A 22,604-nucleotide genomic window follows, 5' to 3' on the forward strand; every position below is an offset into this window, starting at 1 on the left:
CTTATACCCTGATTACCCTGATTGCCATCTCGACCTGTCCCGAACTATACCTACCTGCCCAATTTCATCATTCTAGGTCAATGGGAACTACCCTCTAGGTTTGATTCCCTTTTCTTGACAGACACGACATATAGACAGATACAACGAAGTGATCCTATAAGGGATCCTGTTTTCCTTTACCCTAAAAAACTAAAATACATACCTTGTGCAGTATGTTAGTGTAGTTGTCGGGCTCCAGCCACGTGTCGAGTTTCGCTATGGCACCATTGGCACGTGTCAACACCTCCCACAGGCGGAGCGTGCCCGCGCCCGTGCCTATTATACCGCGCTTTAGGACCTGCAAAAGAAAACTAATGTCCGTCAAGGTGGTCAAGCATGATACGACGGCGGGTTATTTAGGGCTCAGGGGAGCATGAACGCGTTACTTAGGAGTCAAGGGAATATTAGCGGCTGGGTTACTTGGGCTCAGAAGAGCATGAAGGGGTTAGTTAGGAGTCAGAAGAGCATGAAGGGGTTAGTTAGGAGTCAGAAGAGCATGAAGATGTTAGTTAGGAGTCAGAGGAGCATGAAGGTGTTAGTTAGGAGTCAGAAGAGCATGAAGGTGTTAGTTAGGAGTCAGAGGAGCAAGAAGGGGTTAGTTAGGAGTCAGCAGAGCATGAAGGGGTTAGTTAGGAGTCAGAGGAGCATGAAGGTGTTAGTTAGGAGTCAGAAGAGCATGAAGGTGTTAGTTAGGAGTCAGAGGAGCAAGAAGGGGTTAGTTAGGAGTCAGAAGAGCATGAAGGGGTTAGTTAGGAGTCAGAAGAGCATGAAGGTGTTAGTTAGGAGTCAGAAGAGCATGAAGGGGTTAGTTAGGAGTCAGAGGAGCATGAAGGTGTTAGTTAGGAGTCAGAAGAGCATGAAGGTGTTAGTTAGGAGTCAGAGGAGCAAGAAGGGGTTAGTTAGGAGTCAGAAGAGCATGAAGGGGTTAGTTAGGAGTCAGAAGAGCATGAAGGTGTTAGTTAGGAGTCAGAAGAGCATGAAGGGGTTAGTTAGGTGTCAGAAGAGCATGAAGGGGTTAGTTAGGAGTCAGAAGAGCATGAAGGGGTTAGTTAGGAGTCAGAAGAGCATGAAGGGGTTAGTTAGGAGTCAGAAGAGCATGAAGGGGTTAGTTAGGAGTCAGAAGAGCATGAAGGGGTTAGTTAGGAGTCAGAAGAGCATGAAGATGTTAGTTAGGAGTCAGAGGAGCATGAAGGTGTTAGTTAGGAGTCAGAAGAGCATGAAGGTGTTAGTTAGGAGTCAGAGGAGCAAGAAGGGGTTAGTTAGGAGTCAGAAGAGCATGAAGGGGTTAGTTAGGAGTCAGAGGAGCATGAAGGTGTTAGTTAGGAGTCAGAAGAGCATGAAGGTGTTAGTTAGGAGTCAGAGGAGCAAGAAGGGGTTAGTTAGGAGTCAGAAGAGCATGAAGGGGTTAGTTAGGAGTCAGAAGAGCATGAAGGTGTTAGTTAGGAGTCAGAAGAGCATGAAGGGGTTAGTTAGGAGTCAGAGGAGCATGAAGGTGTTAGTTAGGAGTCAGAAGAGCATGAAGGTGTTAGTTAGGAGTCAGAGGAGCAAGAAGGGGTTAGTTAGGAGTCAGAAGAGCATGAAGGGGTTAGTTAGGAGTCAGAAGAGCATGAAGGTGTTAGTTAGGAGTCAGAAGAGCATGAAGGGGTTAGTTAGGTGTCAGAAGAGCATGAAGGGGTTAGTTAGGAGTCAGAAGAGCATGAAGGGGTTAGTTAGGAGTCAGAAGAGCATGAAGGGGTTAGTTAGGAGTCAGAAGAGCATGAAGGGGTTAGTTAGGAGTCAGAAGAGCATGAAGGGGTTAGTTAGGAGTCAGAAGAGCATGAAGGGGTCACTTAACGTTATGGGAGCATGTAAAGGTAACTTGGGAGGTCAACGTACCATGAAGGGGTTACTTAGGGGGCAGGAGAGCATGAAGGGGTTTTTTGGCAGTTAGAGGAGCATGAAGGGGTTACCTAAGGTCAGGAGAGCATGAAGAGGTCACTAAGGATCAGGCATGAGGGGTTTATTTGGCGGTCAGAAAATGAAAATCTTTTTTATTCGTATAAACTTTTACAAGTACTTACGAATAGTAGGATGCATCTACCACTGGTTCGGAATGCCTTTCCTACCGAGAAGAACCAGCAAGAAACTCGGCGGTTGCTCTTTTCAAATATTTGATATAGGTACAAGGTCAGAGGAGCATGAAGGGGTCATTTAGGGTCAGGTGAGTATGAAAAGGTCACTTGGGATCATGAGAGGTTTATTTGGCAGTCAGAGGAGCATGAAGGGAGTTAGTTACCTGGGGTCAGGGAAGCATGAAAGTGTCAATTGGAGCTTCAAGGGGACTCAGGGGGGTCAGTGGCGGTGTTAGTTGTATAGCCAAGGAAGGTCAATCACCTGCAGCTGCGCGGGCGTGTGGTCGCCCCGTAGCAGTGCCAGCGCGTAGGTCTTACACCGCGCCAGCACCGCCAGAGGAGGATGAGCAGAGTTGTCGTTCTCCCTGCGTGCTCCCTCGGACACCAACTTGCCCGCCGTGCGCGCCGCTTGCCACACGGAGCACGACACGACCGACGAGGGGAACACTTGGGCGGGTCGCTTGGTGGGGAGGTAGTGGGACGACCGACGAGGGGAACACTTGGGCGGGTCGCTTGGTGGGGAGGTAGTGGGGCTTAAAGGGCATAGGCTGAGAGAGTTACTGATGGTCCAGGGAGCGTGAAGGGTTTACAAGGCGATCAGGGTGACATGAAGGGGTAATTTGGTGTTCAGTGGATCATGAAGGGGTCACTTGGGTAGTAGTAGGGGGGGGGGGGGGGGTTCCCCCTCACCTGCAGCTGCGCGGGCGTGTGGTCGCCCCGTAGCAGTGCCAGCGCGTAGGTCTTACACCGCGCCGCTACATCATCAGGCGCCAGCACCGCCAGAGGAGGATGAGCAGAGTTGTCGTTCTCCCTGCGTGCTCCCTCGGACGCCAACTTGCCCGCCGTGCGCGCCACTTGCCACACGGAGCACGACACGACCGACGAGGGGAACACTTGGGCGGGTCGCTTGGTGGGGAGGTAGTGGGGCTTAAAGGGCATAGGCTGAGAGAGTTACTGATGGTCCGGGGAGCGTGAAGGGTTTACTAGGCGATCAGGGGGACATGAAGGGGTAATTTGGTGTTCAGTGGATCATGAAGGGGTCACTTGGGTAGTAGTAGGGGGGGGGGGGGGGGTTCCACTCACCTGCAGCTGCGCGGGCGTGTGGTCGCCCCGTAGCAGCGCCAGCGCGTAGGTCTTACACCGCGCCGCTACATCATCAGGCGCCAGCACCGCCAGAGGAGGATGAGCAGAGTTGTCGTTCTCCCTGCGTGCTCCCTCGGACGCCAACTTGCCCGCCGTGCGCGCCGCTTGCCACACGGAGCACGACACGTGCGACGAAGGAAACGCTTGGCACACTTCCTGCCAAACAATAAATTACTTTGATCTAAGGCTGACATCTATAGAGCGCACTTTGACTTTGCTGAGACAGTGAACTGTTACTGATTCTGAGCACAACCTAATTTTAGAGTATTCGCATCCTCTTCTTACTAATGTAATATGAAAAGGACAGACGCAGTTTGACAGTTTTTAATTTAATTTTTAGATGGTGATTTTAGCCCACAGTCTATTGTTTAAATTTGTAGCGTGCACTAAAATTTAGAGTCTTCAAATGTAAAGTTCATATTCTGTACCTTTTTAGCATTGTTAAAAAGAAAAGGATGCAGATACTCTAAATTTTGTTTAGAGAAAGACAATGGAATATGTCTTACAGTGTTAAAACGAGACTGCGTTATATCGCTGGCATAAATCGTCCTCGTTTTAAATGAAACATAAAAACCGGCCAAGTGCAAGTCAGACTCGCGCACCAAGGGTTCCGTACTACAGTCGTATTTTTTCGACATTTTGTACGATAAATCAAAAACTGTTTAACATAAAAAAAAATTAAAATCTGCTTTAGAATGTAAAGGTAAATCTCTTTCACATGATACCCCACTTGGTATAGTTATCTTACATTGAAAGTTGAAAATACTATTTATTTGTTCATGAAAGCATTTTAATATTTTTTGTGATGTAACCACAGATTTTTCTCCTTACATGTGTGTGGAAGTACCCTGTAGGTTTCTTGACAGACCGACAGACAGACAGACAACGAAGTGATCCTATAAGGGTTCCGTTTTTCCTTTTGAGGTACAGAACCCTAAAAAAAAAGAATTGTTGCATACCTGCCGACTCTTCGTGGGGTCACTGACAACGCATCGCACCTGTCTCCACGCGGGATTGCAAGATTTAAATGTGTCCAATAACCACGTTAAATCTTCACCGATGAGCGTCGATATACCTGAAAATATAAAAAAACTGGCTTAGACACTTCAACGGGTCATCGAACGTTGCGTAAGTAGGCCACTCAGGGTGAAATCTATAGAGCGCACTCTGACTTTGCTTAGACTTAAGACAGTTAAAACGAGACATGTGTATATTTCTCACATAAATCTGTCTCGTTTTAACTCAATCTTAAGTCTGAGCAAAGTCAAAGTGCGCTCTATAGATCTCAGCCTTAGAGTCAATGCCACGTCGTAGGCGAGGCATTGACCCGAGTTTTGCACGCTATACATTGCAGGTTTGAAATTGTACGGGAGCGGTGTGCAGGCTCGACCGTACCAAAGGGGAGATCTCCCACCGAGCGGTTGGTTGTGCTCGGTAGCGCCAGCTGGGCCGACGGTTATGTCTTGAAACTTATATATATAGTCCAGATTGCAGAAAACTCCGTAAGTGCCATTACTATCGGCGGTACATTTGTTCGGGACTACGTCATCGATTGAACAGCGCCATCTAGTTTCTATTGTGGTAACCGCCACAAAATTAACGTTTGAAGTTAACAATAACGCTAAGTTTTTGCTAGCGTTCTGGTTACACCCCGTATTATTTGGCACCTCGTTAAAGGGCTCCGACCTTTTACCTGCGCAGTGGGTGATTTATTGATATAATAGTATACGTACGCAATACCAGAAAGTGAAGTATGAGAATGGGCTCACCCACAGGTCACGGTCGCGTATTACTGTTGCATTTTCTCGCAATCGAAGTGAAAAGCAGAGTATATAACTCAGTCATAAAACCCATTTTATCCACCGCCTTTGGCTTGGGTAGATAAACATCTCGGATAAAATTACTTGTTTTATGCCCTTGTTGTATAATCTACTATTATTGGTAGTACATACCTGCACTAACTATAACAGACTTTCCATTGCCATCTTCAGCGAGGAACAGGGTGACGTTGTATTTGACGCTTGTATTGCCGCCCGGTGTTGGGACTGTGCCGTTGAACTCTATACCTGAAACAATAAGGTTTATATTACTCTGACAATAAAACCATCTATTTTATTGTTTGCTACTGAGGTTAGCTTGTAAGCTTGTCTTTTTCTACAACCGCACCGCGTGCCACCATATGCAATTTCACCCTCACCACCTGGGTGTCTGGTGCACTTCGACCGTTCGTTGTTCCAGATCCTTCTTTCCATGCACGTGCAAACTGTGGAACCAACTCCCATCAACGGTGTTCCCACTAGATTACAACATGGGGTTATTCAAGGGGCGGACCAACAAATTCCTAAAAGGCCGGCAACGCATCGGCAGTTCCTCTGGTGCTGCAAATGTTCATTAGCGGCGGTAATCACCTAACATCAGGTAACTCGCCTGCTAGTTTGCTCGCTATCTCTATTTAAAAAAAACTGATTCGCTACTCAGTGTCTAACACTGAATGAGAGCCACTGAGCTCATTCGACATTTATTTGTAACTAACGCCCCGCCCCAGCTTCGCACGGGTAGCTTATTAAATTTTTTTGGCAAATAAAATGTAGCCTATGTTACTCAGGAATAATGTAGCTTTTTACTGGTGAAAGAATTTTCAAAATCGGTTTAGTAGTTCCAGAGATTACCCTCTACAAACAAACTTACAAACTTTCCCTCTTTATAATATTAGTATAGACTAGCTTATGCTCGCGACTTCGTGCGCGTGTACTACACAAATTTCAAACCCCTATTTTACCACCTTAGGGGATGTCTAAAATAAATAAATATATAGACACGGAGTTAGAAAATCTCCCTGCAGGACGGTTAACAACAGCTGGCCCTGTTATCACTCACCAGTTTCAATGCAGAGGAACTGTGGCACAGCGTTGAAGGCCATCTGCATACTGGGAGTAGTGAAATACACACACTGGATCTGGGTGTAGTGAAATACACACACTGGATGTTGCCTGATGGTGGATGCAATAGTTTAACACCCTAATCAATTATTATTATATCTCACCAGTTTCGATGCAGAGGAACTGTGGCACAGCGTTGAATGCCAGCTGCATGCTGGGTGTGGTGAAATACACACACTGTATGTTGCCTGATGGTGAGTGCAGGAGTTTTACACCTGCATCTAAAATTAAAATTTCTTAAGTTTAATAATTAATTATCTCTTCATAGGTGAAACCACTGGAAATGACCCAAAAAATGCGCCAAAAGGTTCAATGTTGAAAGACCCATCAAGTAACAACAAAAGTACCAGCTCTGTATCAACACTTACCATAGTTAAGCTGCAGTTTCCTGACAACAAAGTCATACTTCTGGTTGAGCCAGCGCACTGCCCCTGGACCTGCGGCCACTAGCTGCGCCTCTGTTGTAATCACTTGCATTTCAGTCCTGCCAACAAAAGTACAAAAAACCGGTCAAGTGCAATTCGGACTCGCACACTAATGATGAGATCTATAGAGCGTACTTTGACTTTGCTCAGACTTAAGACACTTAAAACGAGACAGCATTATATCGATGATATATATCTGTCTCGTTTTAACTGAAACTTAAGGCAGAGCTAAGTCAAAGTCTAAGATCTCAGCCTATGAGCTGGCGTTTTTGGTTTTTTTTAACCCTTCATTTTGGCTTTGCCGTAGTTGGGTAAAAAAAAGGTATAATAGAAAATTACGTACCTTTCAGCATCACCAGGGTTCTCAATGATGGCCACCTCGTACTCCTGCCCGTCCACTTGAGCGTTGTTACTCAGCTCGTACTGTTGGTATGTGTTGCTTGATTCCTCAACCGGTTGCTGAAATTATTGTAATAAATTATTATGCTGCAGACCATGACTTGAAGAATATAATCAATACTAGACTTTAACACAAATTTAAAAAGCCCGCGACTTCGTCCGCGTGAATTTAGGCTTTTAAAAATCCTGTGTTAAAAACTCTTCAAGTTTCCGGGATAAAAAGTAGCCTATGTCCTTCCCCGGGATGCAAGCTATATCTGTACCAAATTTCGTCAAAATCGGTTGAACGGTTGAGCCGTTAAAAGCTAGCAGACAGACAGACAGACACACTTTCGCATTTATAATATACTAATATTATAAATGCGAAAGTGTGTCAAGTGTGCCAATATGCACTTGGTTAGCGTGGTAGACTATGGTTAAAATTCATTCTGAGAGGAGATCTGTGCTCAGTAAGGCGCAGGCGATGGGTTGACCTGCTGATGATGACTGTACTTACATTATTGACTTCAGAAGCGTTCTGTACAAAAGTTCCACCCTCCTCCTCGGGCTCCCCCTTGACGTCGTAAATAGTCTCCGCCATCACAATCCTGCCCGAAGAGTCCATGGTCCACATACCTCCAAACGCAAAGTTTGAGGGATTGCCACTCTGTTCATAGAGTATCACCGTGTTGGGACCTAGAACAGAATAGTTTTTATTACTAACTCGCTGATAGCTGATGCTCGCAACTTTGTTCACATGGAATTCGATTTTTAAAATCCCGTGGGAACTGTTTGATTTTCCAGGATAAAAAATAGCCTATGTCACTCTCCAGGTCTTGAACTATATCCATGCAAAAATCACGTCAATCAGTTCCTTGACGTCTTAGCTTGATTAGCTTATATGACATTACATTCCGAGCTAGGCAGCAATGTTCCGCTACATTGCTGCCACGACATTTGCTGCCTAGCTCGTAATGTCATTATAAGCTTATAGAGATTGTATGGGGACCAGTAGTGCCACTACAACACTGTGACAGTTGGTGACAGCACTGTTGCGGCAGCACTGCTGCGTGCGTGCGGAATCATACCTTTAGGAGACTTTTTGTGATGCAAACAACTGTAATATAACTAAAAAATTTGTACACTCTGAAATAACAGCTATTTTCATTATTATTTAGTGACTAGCTGATTCCTTAGCTCAGGTTAGATTACCTACATACAGTAGCCGGCAGGAAATATTGTACATCAACCTCTAGAACGAGGTTTTGACTTTATAGAGCCATAGTTAGCATTGTATCTGTCATTCATACTTCAGCGGTTTCGTAGAGTGATTTTTAATGCTGTAAATTATCACGCTAAGAGGCTTTGATTTTTACCAGTGACTGGTAGCTAGATCTAACGGTTCTTCAAGTGTTACAAGAAACTGCCAATAGAATTACAGACAAAAGTTAGAGACAGAAATTTTAGTATTTAGAATGCCTGTATTTGGTATGCCAGAACCAGATATCAGAGCTAAGAGTTAAGTGATTTGGCAGTTACCTAGCTGTACTGGCTCTCCTTTCATGTTGACAAAGACAGGCTGCTCAAAGTTCCCTTCAACCAGCTGCCCTGTGTGGACTATCTGCTGCCCTTGCTCCACTGGAACCTCCACCACCTGGTTGACTTCCACTTCTACCTTATCTTTTTCTTCATCTGTCTTCCCCCGGTTCACCATTTTTTGACTCCTTTTCTCCCCCTCAGCGTTTTCATCACTTTTACGTTTGATAACAGTTTTTTTCTTGTTTTTCTTGTCCATTTTTACTAATTACCTCACACAGTTGCACTACAACGCGTACGGAACACACAAACCCTTTAAAATTAGAGCAAAAGTAAGGAAATGCAAATAATGAAAAATCGCGGGCAAATAATAAAAACGCCTCGCCCAGCGTCCGACATTATTACACTTAAATTAACACTTATTTCAGTTGAATATATAGAAGTTTACACTATAAAACAACACGCGACCACACAGAGTTTTGTGAAAGAAAATTCTGCTTTTGTTTTGATAGTTAAAATTTCTAATTTTTAGGTGCGAAAAGGACAACTCACAAAGACGCCATTTTTAAATCGCGAAGTAGTATTATATCTTTCTCTTTCTTAAATTACTGTTGTCTTTATCTCGCAGGTTCTCGTTCAGAAATAGTAATACAGTATAGTATAACGAAAGCGGAAACAGTAGCCACGGGTAACATTGTAAACGTGTCTAAGATTGTGAGTCGAGGTCCATTTTTTAAATTAAAGTTATGTTTTCATTTCTTTCTTTTAATTAGTTTTTACTGTTGAGTGATTTTTTTACTATGCCTATCATTTAGATTGCTCAACCGTCGCGTCGCGGTCGACTCACAATGTTTGACACGTCTACAATGTTACCCATAAGAACTGCAACTGCAAATAACATACAGCATGGAAAGATTTTTCCTACCTCTATGTTTTTCATAGTTTTTAACTCATGTCATTGTCAAATGTCAAAAGTTACAATCAAAAACAAAAACCCACAGACGATCAAAACAATAACCATGAAGTTTATTTTGAAATATAATTTTAATTTTTAATTAATTTGGTGTTATTCAGAACGTATTTTCTCTTTGAAACCTATTTAATCGATCCTAATTAGTGATATTAATGTAATACAAATTAAAAATAATAAATGTTCAGTGAAATAATTAAAAAAAACTTTGATTGAAGGCCGCGGCCTCGTAACCGCAGAATTTTTCGAATGTACCTAATCATTCAAATAAGTAATTAGTAATACAAAAGGTAAATAATATTCATGCTCGTTCTAAATACGTTCACGATACTCATTCAAGTGGCATTCATTGTTTTCATGACACTGCTATCTATGAATGTATTACGTTATCTAACTGGTGGTGTTAAGAACATGGTCGCGTTAGCTCCAGCACTTTTTGTGAACCACGGAGGTGGTCCTATGCCATTATTAGGCGATAAAGACAGTATAGGACTCACTAAGTTCCTCAGAGACGAAGTCAAGAAGTATGTCAACTTGAAGGAGCTAAAAGCAATAATTCTCGTGACCGCACATTGGGAGGAGGATAAGGTGACGATTTCTTCGTCAGAGCAGCATGACTTGTATTTTGACTACTACGGGTTCCCGCCGGAAACTTATAAATACAGGTTTGTATGAAAAAACCAATTTTTACCTTATACTCTTGATCAGTTATTATCACTATCCTATGTCACCATCATTATGATCAACCCATCGCTGGCTCACTACAGAGAACGGGTCTCTTCTCAGAGTGATAAGGGTTTTGGCCATAGTCTACCACGCTGGCCATGTGCAGATTGGTAGACTTCACACACCTTTGAGAACATTATGGAGAACTCTCAGGCATGCAGGTTTCCTTACGATGTTTTCCTTCACCATTAAAGCAAGTGATATTTAATTATTAAAAACGCACATAGCTCGGAAGAGTTAGAGGTGCGTGTCTGGGATCGAACCCCCGACCTCTGATCAGAAGGCGGATGCCCTACCGAATAGGCTATCACTATCCCATGTAATAATCATTAAATAAATAGTGGGTGTTTAGTGCAACTGCACCAAACCAGGGCGTGAGAGAGGCGAGAATGAGTTGCTTAACAGCCTTGTGATAGTTCTAATAAGTTGTGATTTTGTAAAGTGGTGACAATAAAAAGAATCCCCGGCTGAGTTTGTTGTGGGCTCTTCTCAGACCTAGGCGCGTTTGGAACCCTGGTAGCTTTAGTTTTAAGTTCGCGTAAATATTATCATCATCTTAGAAATGCAAACCAACTAGCAAAATTTTTTTACCTACTTTGAATAAACGTTTTGACTTTGACTTTGAGGTATATAACCGGTTCCTTATCGCTCGCCGCTCGCATCGTTAGTGCTGTTTCGTACCTACTTGATTACATTTAAAACTTTAGGCATTTATTTCGCGAGTAATAACTTCATTTACATTATTTTTTCTTTCACATTACTTATTATTTTAATTTCGACTTTTTAAAGTACAACCTTTGTTTGATTTGACTTGACTTTATTGGGCAGGATGTTTAGTGCGACTGCACTAAACCAGGGCGAGAAGCGCCGGGTGCCAGCCGACACCTGTCTTCGCTTCAAAACTAAAAAAGCATTCGCGGTGCATCGGGCGAACACATTGTACCATTGTACTCATCAATCCTGTGTAAATACGGTATTTGACAGCTAGTCAAATCAGTAACTTTTTATCAAACGTCAAAACGCGCGCTTAGTATGCGAGATTCTATGAAATACCGGGTTAGAACCAGCAACCTTTTTTTATTTCAGTACGCTCCTTTAAACGTTGAGCTGTTGAGGCTTATGAAAGTGTGAAGTCTGCTAAGCTGGACTTGGTCAGTACGGTGGACTATGGCCTATACTCTAAAGTCTAAACCATTCTCATTCAGAGAGGTGAATCGTACTCAGTAGTGGGTCGGCGATGGGTCGACCATGATGAATGATTACTCTATTTTTCACAGGTACGACGCACCAGGTGATCCAGAATTAGCTAAACGCATCCACTCAGCACTGACAAAAGCAGGCATCGATTCTAAATTAGATCCAAAAAGAGGTTGGGACCATGGAGTCTTCGTTCCTATGATGCTCATAAATCCTGATGCTGATATACCCATAATCCAAGTCTCGGTATTGTCCAACCAGGATCCAGAACAGCATTATAAGATTGGACAAGCATTGTACCAATTCAGGAAGGAAGGGATCGCCATATTTGGTTCTGGTATGTCTTACCACAATATGAGGGAGTTCAGATTCAGCCGGAACTCAGGCAAGGTATGTCTACTTATTATAAAACAGTTTCTTTTTTAGCGTTTAAACTACCGTGAGTGCTTTCCATTATAAATAATATCTCTCCCGGCTGTACTCACGTGTCTAGTCGACGTTAGCCCGATTAGTTTCGAACCCATCCGGGGTCCTTTTTCAAGGGAGTCAGTTCGCGCACGCGCCGCAGCTGTGACTGCGGGCCGCGCGTGCCGCCGCCCGTAGAGCCCGCTGCGAGGGTGGCTGGGGTTCTCTTTTTCTTTACTTTCTATTCTTCTTTCTTTTTCTTTTTTTTTCTTTTTTTATTATTCAGATACAAGTTAGCCATTGACTGCAATCTCACCTGGTGGTAAGTAACGATGCAGTCTCAGATGGAAGCGGGCTAAACAGGAAGGGGTATGGCAGTTTTTAATAAACCCATGCCCCTTTTCTACACGGCATCGTACCGGAACGCTAAATCGCTTGGCGGCACGGCTTTGCCGGTAGGGTGGTAACTAGCCACGGCCGAGGCCTCCCACCAGACCAGAAATTTAGAAATTATAAAATTCCAAATCCCTGCCAGGAATCGAACCCGGGACCTCCCACTAATAAGACCACAGCGCTTACCACTGCGCCAGGGAGGTCGTCGAAATTTGTGATATGTATGTTCACTCAGTACTGAAGGGACTCTTAATGCCATCTAGTAGCGACACTTTTGCAGTTATCGAAACTACTTTCAAAGGCCCATATTACAATGCAGCTCTTTGAACAAGAAATGACTGACATATTTGCATACGAAATCGCGAGCATAAGCTAGTATTTTAAATCTGAAAGTGTGTCTGTCTATCTGCCTGCTAGCTTTAACGGCCCACCTGTTCAACCGATTTTGACGAAATTTAGTACAGAGATTGCTTGCATCCTTGGTATGGACATAGGCTACTTTTAGTCCCGACACATCAGAGTTCCCCACAGGATCCCACGGGATTTATAAAAAACCTATATTCCACGCGGAATTCATATTTCGATTTCGATTTTTTTTTTGATTCTAGGTTGTGAACGAAGAATTCGATGAATTCCTTAACCGAGCTTGTACTGGTACATCAACTGACGAGAAACGTAAAGAACTGTTAACAGTATGGGAAACTCAGCCGGGTGCCAACGAGGCACATCCCCCGAGGGCGGCTGAGCACCTCATGCCGCTGATTGTGGTCGCTGGGGCGGGCGGCGCGAACCCAGCCGAGAGGGTCTTCAACTGGGACCTGGCTGGGAGTTTTAGGCTGAGTGGGTTTATATGGAAAAACGAATAACTACCAACCAAGCCTAGCTAGCATGCATGGTACAGTACCATAGTAGCCAAACAGAATTCTTTTTAAATACTGGACATATGAATTGTATGTTCTATTTTAGTTATCGTTGTATTTTCTGTGAATAGAATCACACTAAAAACAATTAAATACCTTCTAGTTCCCATACTGTGTTGGTCGGTCGGGTAGAAATACGTCTCTACGGCATTATATCAACACATTCCTAAAAGGCCGGCAACGCATCGGCGGTTCCTCTGGTGCTGCAAATGTTCATGGGCGGCGGTAATTACTTAACATCAGGTGACCCGCCTGCTCGTTTGCTCGCTATCTCTATTAAAAAAAAATATATATACAGTACAGTAAGTATATATCAGTGTAGGAAACTCAGCCTGGTGTCAACGAAGCCCCGAGGGCGGCTGAGCACCTCATGCCGCTGATTGTGGTCGCTGGGGCGGGCGGCGCAAACCCAGCCGAGAGGGTCTTCAACTGGGACCTGGCAGGGAGTTTTAGGCTGAGTGGGTTTATATGGAAAAACGAATAACTACCAACCAAGCCTAGCTAGCATGCATGGTACAGTACCATAGTAGCCAAACACAATTCTTTTTAAATACTGGACATATGAATTGTATGTTCTATTTTAGTTATCGTTGTATTTTCTATGAATAGAAACACACTTAACACAGTCATAGACCTTCTAATTCCTATATAGTGTCGGTCGGTTGGGTAGAAATACGTCTACGGCATTATATCAGTGTAGGAAACTCAGCCTGGTGTCAACGAAGCCCCGAGGGCGGCTGAGCACCTCATGCCGCTGATTGTGGTCGCTGGGGCGGGCGGTGCCAACCCAGCCGAGAGGGTCTTCAACTGGGACCTCACTGGGAGTTTAAGGCTGAGTTGGTTTATATGGAGAAACAACTCACATGCCAGGAGGGAACGCCCCGCGCTACCCCGGTGCAGGCGAGCGCGGGTGAAGTGCGTGTGTGCGTGGCGTCCCCCCGCCTCATACCCCGATTGCCATCTCGACCTGTCGCGAACTGTACATGCTTACTGTGATATTCTTCAAAACCTCTACACACTAAGTTTTGAATAGGTCATATTATGAACTATTAAGAACCGAATCACACTTACGTAAATGTCACTCGTCGCGACGACGTTGTATTCCTAATCACTGTGGGTCCTAATCCCTTCTATTCGTTTACAGTAGGGCGATTGTCTAAAACCTGCATCAATCATTATTACAATCTCAATTGTTCTGATTGGCTGAATTTGTGCGATTCTTGTTGCAACAATGCATTGTGGCCAATAGTGAGCGAGCATTAACCAATCAGAGATGATTGCGATCGTGACATTGTAGCTGTCAAACAACCGAGGTAGGGCCACTGTTATCAAATGATTAAATTAAATGATTATTATCGATTACTTGGGCAAGTAGGTAAGTTACGGGAGTTTCTTGAGCAGACTGGGAACTGGGAGTTGGGACCTAGGTATTTTATAGGCTGAGTAGGTTTATAGGAAGAAATGAATTATACAAATGCATTAAAAATAATATATATTCGGCTGCCGCTCCAACCCGTGCTTTAGTGATTCCTTTCGTCAAAGGTTGCCTGGAAGAGATCGCTTTAGCGATAAGGTCGCCTTTGCATGCTACGGCTATTAGATTAAGATCCTTGTATGTTTTTACTACGTTTACTTGTGTTGTTGTTCTGTGCAAATTGCAATAAAGTATAAATAAAATAAAATAAAAAATATTCCTATTTTTATGTTATTAGTAGTAAGGCATGAAGTGAGGCTTAATGTTAATTGCTTGCTTGTATTTAAAAAGGGGACCAAAAACTTAATATTTTGCTATGAATTATATAATATTTTTTGTAGGTTATTAGGTGAAATGTTACAAATTAGTTTATGAAACTATAATAAACCTGTTGATAATAATTTCCTTCTTTTTTATTTGTACCTACCTTTTTTATTAATCAACAATAGGGTCTAGGACAATAGTAAAAAAATGATGTGATGTTTTGTTTATCCATAAAAAAATTGGATTCCAACTCCTCAATTCTGATGCTGCAGGGGATCTGACCACTTAAACTGTTGGGATTTAGAAACCTGGTTATTTACAGAGTAAACACTACCAACTCCTCAACCCTTATTATAAATGCGAAAGTGTTTTTTTATTGGTTTGTCCTTCAATCACGTCGCAACGGTGCAGCGGATTGACGTGATTTTTTACCTGGAGAGTTACATAGGCTACCTTTTATCCCAGAAAATGAAAGTTCCCACGGGATTTTTGAAAACCTAATTCCACGCGAAGTCGCGGGCATCAGCTAGTATATTACATAAATAATACAGAATGACGACCTCACACCGGAAAGCGCAGCTTTATAAGACCCCCCACTAAGTGGATAGACGACACCAAACGAGTCGCAGGGAGACGGCGCAACATCGTGGCGTGTGAAAGCCACTACAAGAGACCTATGTCCAGCAGTGGGCGTCTACCGGTCGATAATGATGAGAAAAATAAAATCCAATGTTGTATTTGAAGCTAAATTTATTAATATACAACAATATCACAAGCATCGTCTTATAATATCACTAGTTGATGCTGCAGCAGTACCTATGCATAAAGGTCCAAACACATCTACGCCGCGCTGCGCGACGCGACAGCACATTGCTCCATATAAACTCATAAATGATGCGTAAAAAACGTCTCCTCACGCGCCATTTTAACTTTTTGTGTCAAATTTCATGTCAAAACTACGATTTTAGTCCTTATTTTAAAGCACACCTTACTTTTTACATGACAGTTGAATCATAGTTAAAATGGCGCGTGAGGAGCCATTTTATACACACTACAAACAGCTATAAAATATACTTGACGTGCCGTGTCGCGCAGCGTAAGTGCGTTTGGACCATAAGAGTAGCGACACACCTGCTGAACGTACGGCGCCGATATTTCAGGGACTGAACTATCGGTCGTAGAATTCGGTTGGCGTGACACGCCAAACGCGCCGAACAGCCAAATGGGGCGTCGTCGGGCGTTTAGTTCAGCGTTTTACGCGACGAAAAATTACGTGCGGCGGTACGTGGCGTCGTCGTCAGCCGGTGTCGTCACTTGGTGGTGTGCGGTTATGACGTGTTGAATTGCCCAGACATATGGATTTTATTACAATATTGGCTATTATAGAGGGCTTAGAGGAAATTCACGCGCCGAACTTTCGATCGCGTAATGTATCGCTTGCTATGCAAAATACATTGAATGCGTTCTAGCCGAAGTAATCGCCCAACGGAAGGTACGGCGCTACGCCGAACACATCAACAGACAGAATATCAGTAGACGTGTCATAAACTAACTCGCAATGTTTTTTAAGCTACCTAGTTGAACCGTACTTTCGGCAAGTGTGTCGCTACACTAAAGGTGCAGACAAATTAAGGTGTTTGTATATCGTAACTCGTGAGCGTGTCGCAACGCAACATAAGGTGATCGGTGTGGGGCTGCTGCGCCGACGAGGAAGCGAGTAGCGACTAGCTATCGACTATTTTCTTGCTCAATAAACGTATAATGCATACAACAAATGAGTTATCACGCGCCATTTTAACTTTATGTGTCAACTGTCAGAAGCGTCTCTAGCCCTTGTGGCGCCCGTGTGCAACCAGTACCCTGGCGCCCTCTAGTCTAGTAGGAGCAGGGTCAAAATGGAATACTAACAGTTATATTTTCAAACGGAAATTCGGATGCAAATGGTGCAATTTTAAATGATGACGGCGTCGGCCATAACACGAGCGCAGGGTCTTTGAGAGCGCCGGCATCGACGCATCTTGGGTGTCGCATTAGAGGGCGCTCGGCGCCCCCTTAGACCCGGCGCCCGTGTGCGCCGCACACCCTGCACCATAGGTAAAGACGCCTCTGTCAACTGTCATGCCAAAAGAACGAATTTCGTCCTTACTTTAAAGGTGAATCGTGCTCTTGACATGACAGTTGACCCATAGAATTAAAATGGCGAGTGAGAAGTCATTTTGTACGGACTATATAACAGGCGATTATTCGTCCGTCATAGCCGCAACAAAACCACACGAGTAGATAATAAAGACCAGAGGGGAAGCTTCACAATAGCTCACGCACACCACGACGTGCCACGGACGCTCCGTGCGCCCAGTTTGGCGGCAAATGGAGCGTCTGTGACACGTCGTGGTGTGCGTGAGCTGCGCTAGAGTGAGTGAACCTACAGCCAGCCGCTAGTATGAAGCTTCCCCTCTGGTCTATATATCTACTCGTGTGACAAAACTACCTCAAGTACGCGTTTGGAACTCTCGTAGTAATTGATTATCATTATCCATTACTATTATTACATCTTGATATCTGTGATAGCCTAGTGGTTAGGACGGCCACCTTCTAATCGGAGGTCGGGGGTTCGATCCCGTGCACGCGCCTCTTACTTTTCGGAGTTATGTGCGTTTAAATTAATTAAATATCACTTGCTTTAACGGTGAAGGAAAACATTGTGAAGAAACCTGCATGCCTGAGAGTTCTCTATAATGTTCTCAACGGTGTGTGAAGTCTACCGCACATGGCCAGCGTGCAAAACCCTTCTCACTCTGAGAGGAGACCCATGCTCTGTAGTGAGCCGGTGATGGGTTGATCAAGAAGATGATGATGATGATGATTGCATCTTACAAATTCAACAACTGATAATGAAAACGTGTACAATGGTACCCAATTCGAATGATTTGACTTTGTCCTGATAGACTTTGAGGTCCCAACTCTCAAGATGCTAGAATGGCGACCTCTCACGGGAAAGTGCAGCATTGGAACACCCCACTAGGTGGACAGATGGCATCAAACGAGTCACAGAGTCAGAGAGAGCCACTGGATTCAAGCGGCGCAAAACTGTGGCATGTAGATCTTACAACAAGAGACCTATAGTTCGCGACAGGTCGACGTGGCAATAGGGGCGGGGGCGCCCCGCACAACAACACAGCGCCCCGCGCAAACCTGGTGGCGCGTGCGCTAAGCGGGTGTGCCGCGCGTCGTACCCTCCACGACTCATCTCATACCCTGATTGCCATGTCGACCTGTCGCAACTATATGTCCAGCAGTGGACATCTATCGCTTGATAATGATGTCTTTCTGTCTGCCATTACCATTTTTTTTAAATAGAGATAGCGAGCAAACAAGCAGGCCGGTCACCTGATGTTAGGTGATTACCGCCGCCCATGAACATTTGCAGCACCAGAGGAACCGCCGGCCTTTTAGGAACCACCATTGGACCATTTCACTAAATACATTTTAACTATAAATGCTATTGCTTAAAATTAATCTTATATCCCTTGGATTCAGAGTCCTGTTCCAGCTGGAAGTTTTCCGTGGAAAGTCCGAATGGTTTCAGGATCATGTTCCCAAGGTCTTTGAGTTTTCCGAGCATTTCTGTTTTGAGTTTCTCGTTCCGTTCTTCGATCATTGGCGGGAGACGGATGCTGGCGGATTGTGCTTCTTTATGTGAGGGATCTAGTTCTAGAATCTTCTTGTAGTCGGCCAGACACTCGTCTAGCTTGTCTGTGGCTTCGTACGATTGCGCTCGTCTGGAATTTAAAAATCCATAATTAATTAACTTATCTGAATTATGACGTAGGCATCCGCTAAGAAAGGATTTTTGAAAATTCAACCCCTAAGGGGTTGAAATAGAGGTTTCAGATTTGTGTAGTCCACGCGGACGAAGTCGCGAGCATAAGCTAGTATAATATACAGTCCGACAAGGCTATCTTGGCGCGTGGCATAAATCGGAACTAACGTTGCCATCAAGTGTCCCCTTTGTTCTTGTTTGAATATTCTGAGCTGTTCTCCAACAGCGCCCCCCTGTCAATATCATTCAAGTGCCAAGAGAACCTTGTCGCACTGTAAAAGGAAAAGGTGACCGACTGAATGACTGATCTATCAACACACAGCTCAAACTACTGGTCGGATCGGGCTGAAATTTGGTATGCAGATAGATATTATGACGTAGGCATCCACTAAGAAGGGATTTTTGAAAATTCTATCCCTAAGGGGATGAAATAGGGGTTTTAAATTTGTTCTCTTCTCTTTGTTTTGTTGACTTCGCGGACGAAGTCGCGAGCATTAGCTAGTCTGAATATAAAAGACAGACAGACAGTCAACAAAGTGATCCTATACAGGGTTCCTTTTTTTTCTTTTAAGGTACGGAAGTAGAACCCTAATATGAGGTAATACCTGTAATAAGCTTTCAAGTATTTCTCGTCCAATTCAATGGCCATAGTACAGTCTTTTATGGCTTTCTTATATTTCTCTAGCTTCATTTTGGCGGCACTTCTGTTGCAGTACAATATTGACCTCTGCTGCGGAAACTGCAGAGGACAGATGCGTAGCGCTGGGAAAAAATAATATAATAATAATAATAACGAATAACACATGTATTTGTGTTCAACTGTCAGTACAATAATCGCTGAGTCAAACAGTACCCTTATTATAAACCCGACAGTGTGTTTGTTTGTTGGTTTGTCCTTCAATTACGTCGCAACGGTGCAACGGATTGACGAAGATAAAGACCTGGAGAGTGACATAGGCTACTTTTTATCCCGGAAAATCAAAGAGTTCCCACAGGATTTTTAAGAACCTAATTCCACGCGGAAGTTAGCTAGTAATAATAATAACGAATAACACATGTTATAAAACTATCAGTAGGTACAATAATAATCGCTGAGTCAACACTCTACATGGTAGTACAGTACGCGCAGAAAGTAATGTACATCGGCCTTTAGAATGACATTACGGCTTTGTAGAGCATTGTCTCTGTCACACATAACTATGAGTATATGATGTTTTGTCAATCTCAACGACAGAGACAATGCTCTACTAATCCGCTATCTCCTTCTAAAGGTTGATGTACATTATTTTCTGCTGCCTACTGTACTCTCGTGAGCCAGGTCCAAGTATTTCAATACTATAATTTTTATAGTGTTTTACCTACACTTAAGGAAATTTCTAAATAATTTTAAATACATATCAAAAATTGCGGACCGGCGGGAATCGAACCCGCGTCTCCTGGGATGGCGCCCGACGCTCTGACCACTAAGCTACCGCACGCTTGCATGCAATGCATTGGTGGTTCCTCTAGTACTGCAAATGTTCATGGGCGGGGCGGTAGTAAATAAATAAATAAATAAGCCTACCTCTAAATATTTATTTTTTATTTTTATTTTTTTATGGGCGGGGCAGTAGTCACTTAACATCAATTCCTGAAAGGCTGGCAACGCATTGGTGGTTCCTCTGATATTGCAAATGTTCATGGGCGGCGGTAATAACTTAACATCGGGTGGTCACCTGCTCGTTTGCTCGCCATTTTTATTTAAAAAAAATTACCTTCAGTATACTTCTCGATGCATCTCTCATACTCAGCCACCCTGTAGGCCTCGTTCCCTACACTTTTGAGCTCCTCAGCTATAATCCGTCTCTCTTCCTTCTGGTCTTCAGTCAGTTCCACTTCAGCGTCTTTGAGTGACACTGAGTCTATTGAGTCTGTGTCGCTGTCTTCCTTGTCGCTTTCTGGTTTTGAGGTTTTGTCTAGGTCTTCATCACTGAGTGGAATATCACCTGAAAGTTTTCACAGAATATTGTATTCCATGACTATATTTTTGTTGTGCCAGTGATAACATATGGATCCGAGACATGGTCGCTAACTATGGGCCTCATAAGAAAGCTCAGAGTCATATCTCTTACTAAGTTTAAATACCTCAACTAGCAGCGCTAATGTGGGATGCAACTTGCGTTGACACATTGGCTCCGTGTCATATCAGGGAGACAGCATCAAGACCGGGAGCCGCAGCAGAAACAGCTGAAAACGGCAAGCGGCGCAACTATGCCTCTCTTATCGAGAGTTACATTTCTGTTCCGCTTGCCGTGGAGACCCTGGGGCCATGGAGTGCAAAAAAAATTTACGAGACATTTCACCGCGATTAATAGCCTCATCTGGTGACAGAAGGGCTGGCTCATTGTTTGTGCAATGGATCAGCCTGGCTGTCCAGCGCGGAAATGTAGCCAGTATTCTTGGCACCATACCACGCTGGCATGATTTGTATAGTAATTAGATAAGGCTAGCTTTAAGTTTTATTGTAATATTTTCATTAAAAACTAGCAGCTAATATTAAAAATGTAGATAAGTCCCAATTAGTTGGAGTCACATATGGCAACAAGGTAATTTCTTGCTGAGGGAGCGCTGGACTCATGACCTGTTAATGAAGTGTTAGTGAAGGCTAAGTTACTGCCTTCGATGATGATTTGCTGCACAAGTGATATGAAACAAGTTATCGTTAGGATATGTAACAAGTCCTCATACGCATGGCTAAGTTTGGAATACTCTTCCACGATATGTGTTTCCTACCAACTACAACCCGGGTATCTTTAAAACAAGAGTGAATAGGCATCTTCTAGGTAAACGCGTCCCATCTTAGGCCACATCATAACTTTCCATCATGTGTGATTGCGGTCAAGCGTTTGCCTATAATGAATAAAAAAAAAACTTGTAAAAGTATTGTATGTAGAATGTAGAATACAAAGTATTGTATGTAGAATACAAACTATTTTTATTTATTTAAGACAGATAATGTGAATAATACATATATGTACATCTCCAGCAGCTTATCAAGCCAGCAAGCCAAATTGTGTGAAAATGACATACAGGATACAGTGCAAGTTACATTTTTGTATTAGACTGATCATGATAAATTTACATGAACTTTATTATGACATGGAATCTTCCTTTACTTACTAAGTATATCATATATGCATGATAATTTATAGCAAGTACAAGTACCTACATGTTAATTTACATTGAAAATAAGGCAACAGTGAACTGACTAACCTGAATGACTTTCCCTCGCTGAATCGCCCGCAGAAGGGTGAAAATCCTCAGCACGACTGCCCGGACTCACAACGAAGTCACCATCATCACCAGAACACAATGATGTCTCCAAATCTTTGGTTAAATCATCAATAACTTCCTCGTTCGAAACATTTTGCGTACTCTTCAACCTGTCCGACATTTTTAACGTGTAGATGATTCAATAATAAAATGTCTCTAATGAACTAAGACATTAAATAATAAATGCACGTTTAAGAACAATAGTTTTATAACTTTCAATGATTTTTGTCGGGCTTAAAATTGCATCAAAACAATTTTTGACAGTTGATAAATAAAAATTCCTTGTTAGCGTATATAGAGTAATAAAGGTAGATTGAAGTACTGTGTAACCGCGTATGAGAGCGATAGCACGACGTAGGTAACGATGAATACGACAATTATTATTACCATTGTTTAGTAGTCATTTGTATTAACCGATCAACAATATTTGTATTAAATGTTTTTTTATGTGAAAACAAGTAAATAACTAATGAGAAATACAATTACGCCACGAATTCTCAAAGTTTGTTTTGCAAATAAAGTAGCATTCCTTGTATGTATTCTTGAAAAAAA

At 43.2% G+C, this 22,604-nt stretch overlaps 3 protein-coding genes across 5 annotated transcripts in view; 1 reads left to right on the top strand and 2 right to left on the bottom strand.

The window, feature by feature from the left end:
- LOC117994460 (uncharacterized) overlaps positions 1-9,140 on the bottom strand; it is an 18,543-nt gene extending 9,403 nt beyond the window's left edge. For 2 of the 3 annotated variants that reach the window (XM_069507509.1, XM_034982378.2), the window contains exons 1-9: positions 8,575-9,140; positions 7,553-7,731; positions 7,001-7,116; positions 6,601-6,716; positions 6,337-6,453; positions 5,246-5,359; positions 4,253-4,368; positions 3,234-3,449; positions 203-337 (exon numbers count right to left, since the gene is read on the bottom strand). In XM_069507509.1, coding sequence (XP_069363610.1) covers positions 203-337; positions 3,234-3,449; positions 4,253-4,368; positions 5,246-5,359; positions 6,337-6,453; positions 6,601-6,716; positions 7,001-7,116; positions 7,553-7,731; positions 8,575-8,830 — 1,365 coding nt within the window. In that variant the 5' untranslated portion in view covers positions 8,831-9,140. The remainder of the gene's footprint in view (positions 1-202; positions 338-3,233; positions 3,450-4,252; positions 4,369-5,245; positions 5,360-6,336; positions 6,454-6,600; positions 6,717-7,000; positions 7,117-7,552; positions 7,732-8,574) is intronic. The other variant, XM_069507510.1, reaches the window with a different exon arrangement.
- Positions 9,141-9,558: 418 nt separating this feature from the next.
- On the top strand, positions 9,559-15,057 carry LOC117994457 (uncharacterized). The gene is made up of 3 exons (XM_034982375.2): positions 9,559-10,206; positions 11,545-11,854; positions 12,871-15,057. Exons 1-3 carry the CDS (start codon positions 9,845-9,847, stop codon positions 13,126-13,128), a joined length of 930 nt encoding a protein of 309 aa, XP_034838266.1. The 5' UTR covers positions 9,559-9,844; the 3' UTR covers positions 13,129-15,057.
- Positions 15,058-17,274: 2,217 nt separating this feature from the next.
- Positions 17,275-22,378, bottom strand: Ttc1 (Tetratricopeptide repeat domain 1). The gene is made up of 4 exons (XM_034982377.2): positions 21,993-22,378; positions 20,495-20,725; positions 19,346-19,502; positions 17,275-18,699 (listed from the first exon to the last, which is right to left on the bottom strand). Exons 1-4 carry the CDS (start codon positions 22,171-22,173, stop codon positions 18,420-18,422), a joined length of 849 nt encoding a protein of 282 aa, XP_034838268.1. The 5' UTR covers positions 22,174-22,378; the 3' UTR covers positions 17,275-18,419.
- Between the last annotated feature and the right edge of the window lie 226 nt (positions 22,379-22,604).

This window comes from Maniola hyperantus, chromosome 26 (assembly GCF_902806685.2).
Source record: "Maniola hyperantus chromosome 26, iAphHyp1.2, whole genome shotgun sequence".
Classification (NCBI taxonomy): Eukaryota; Metazoa; Arthropoda; class Insecta; order Lepidoptera; family Nymphalidae; genus Maniola; species Maniola hyperantus.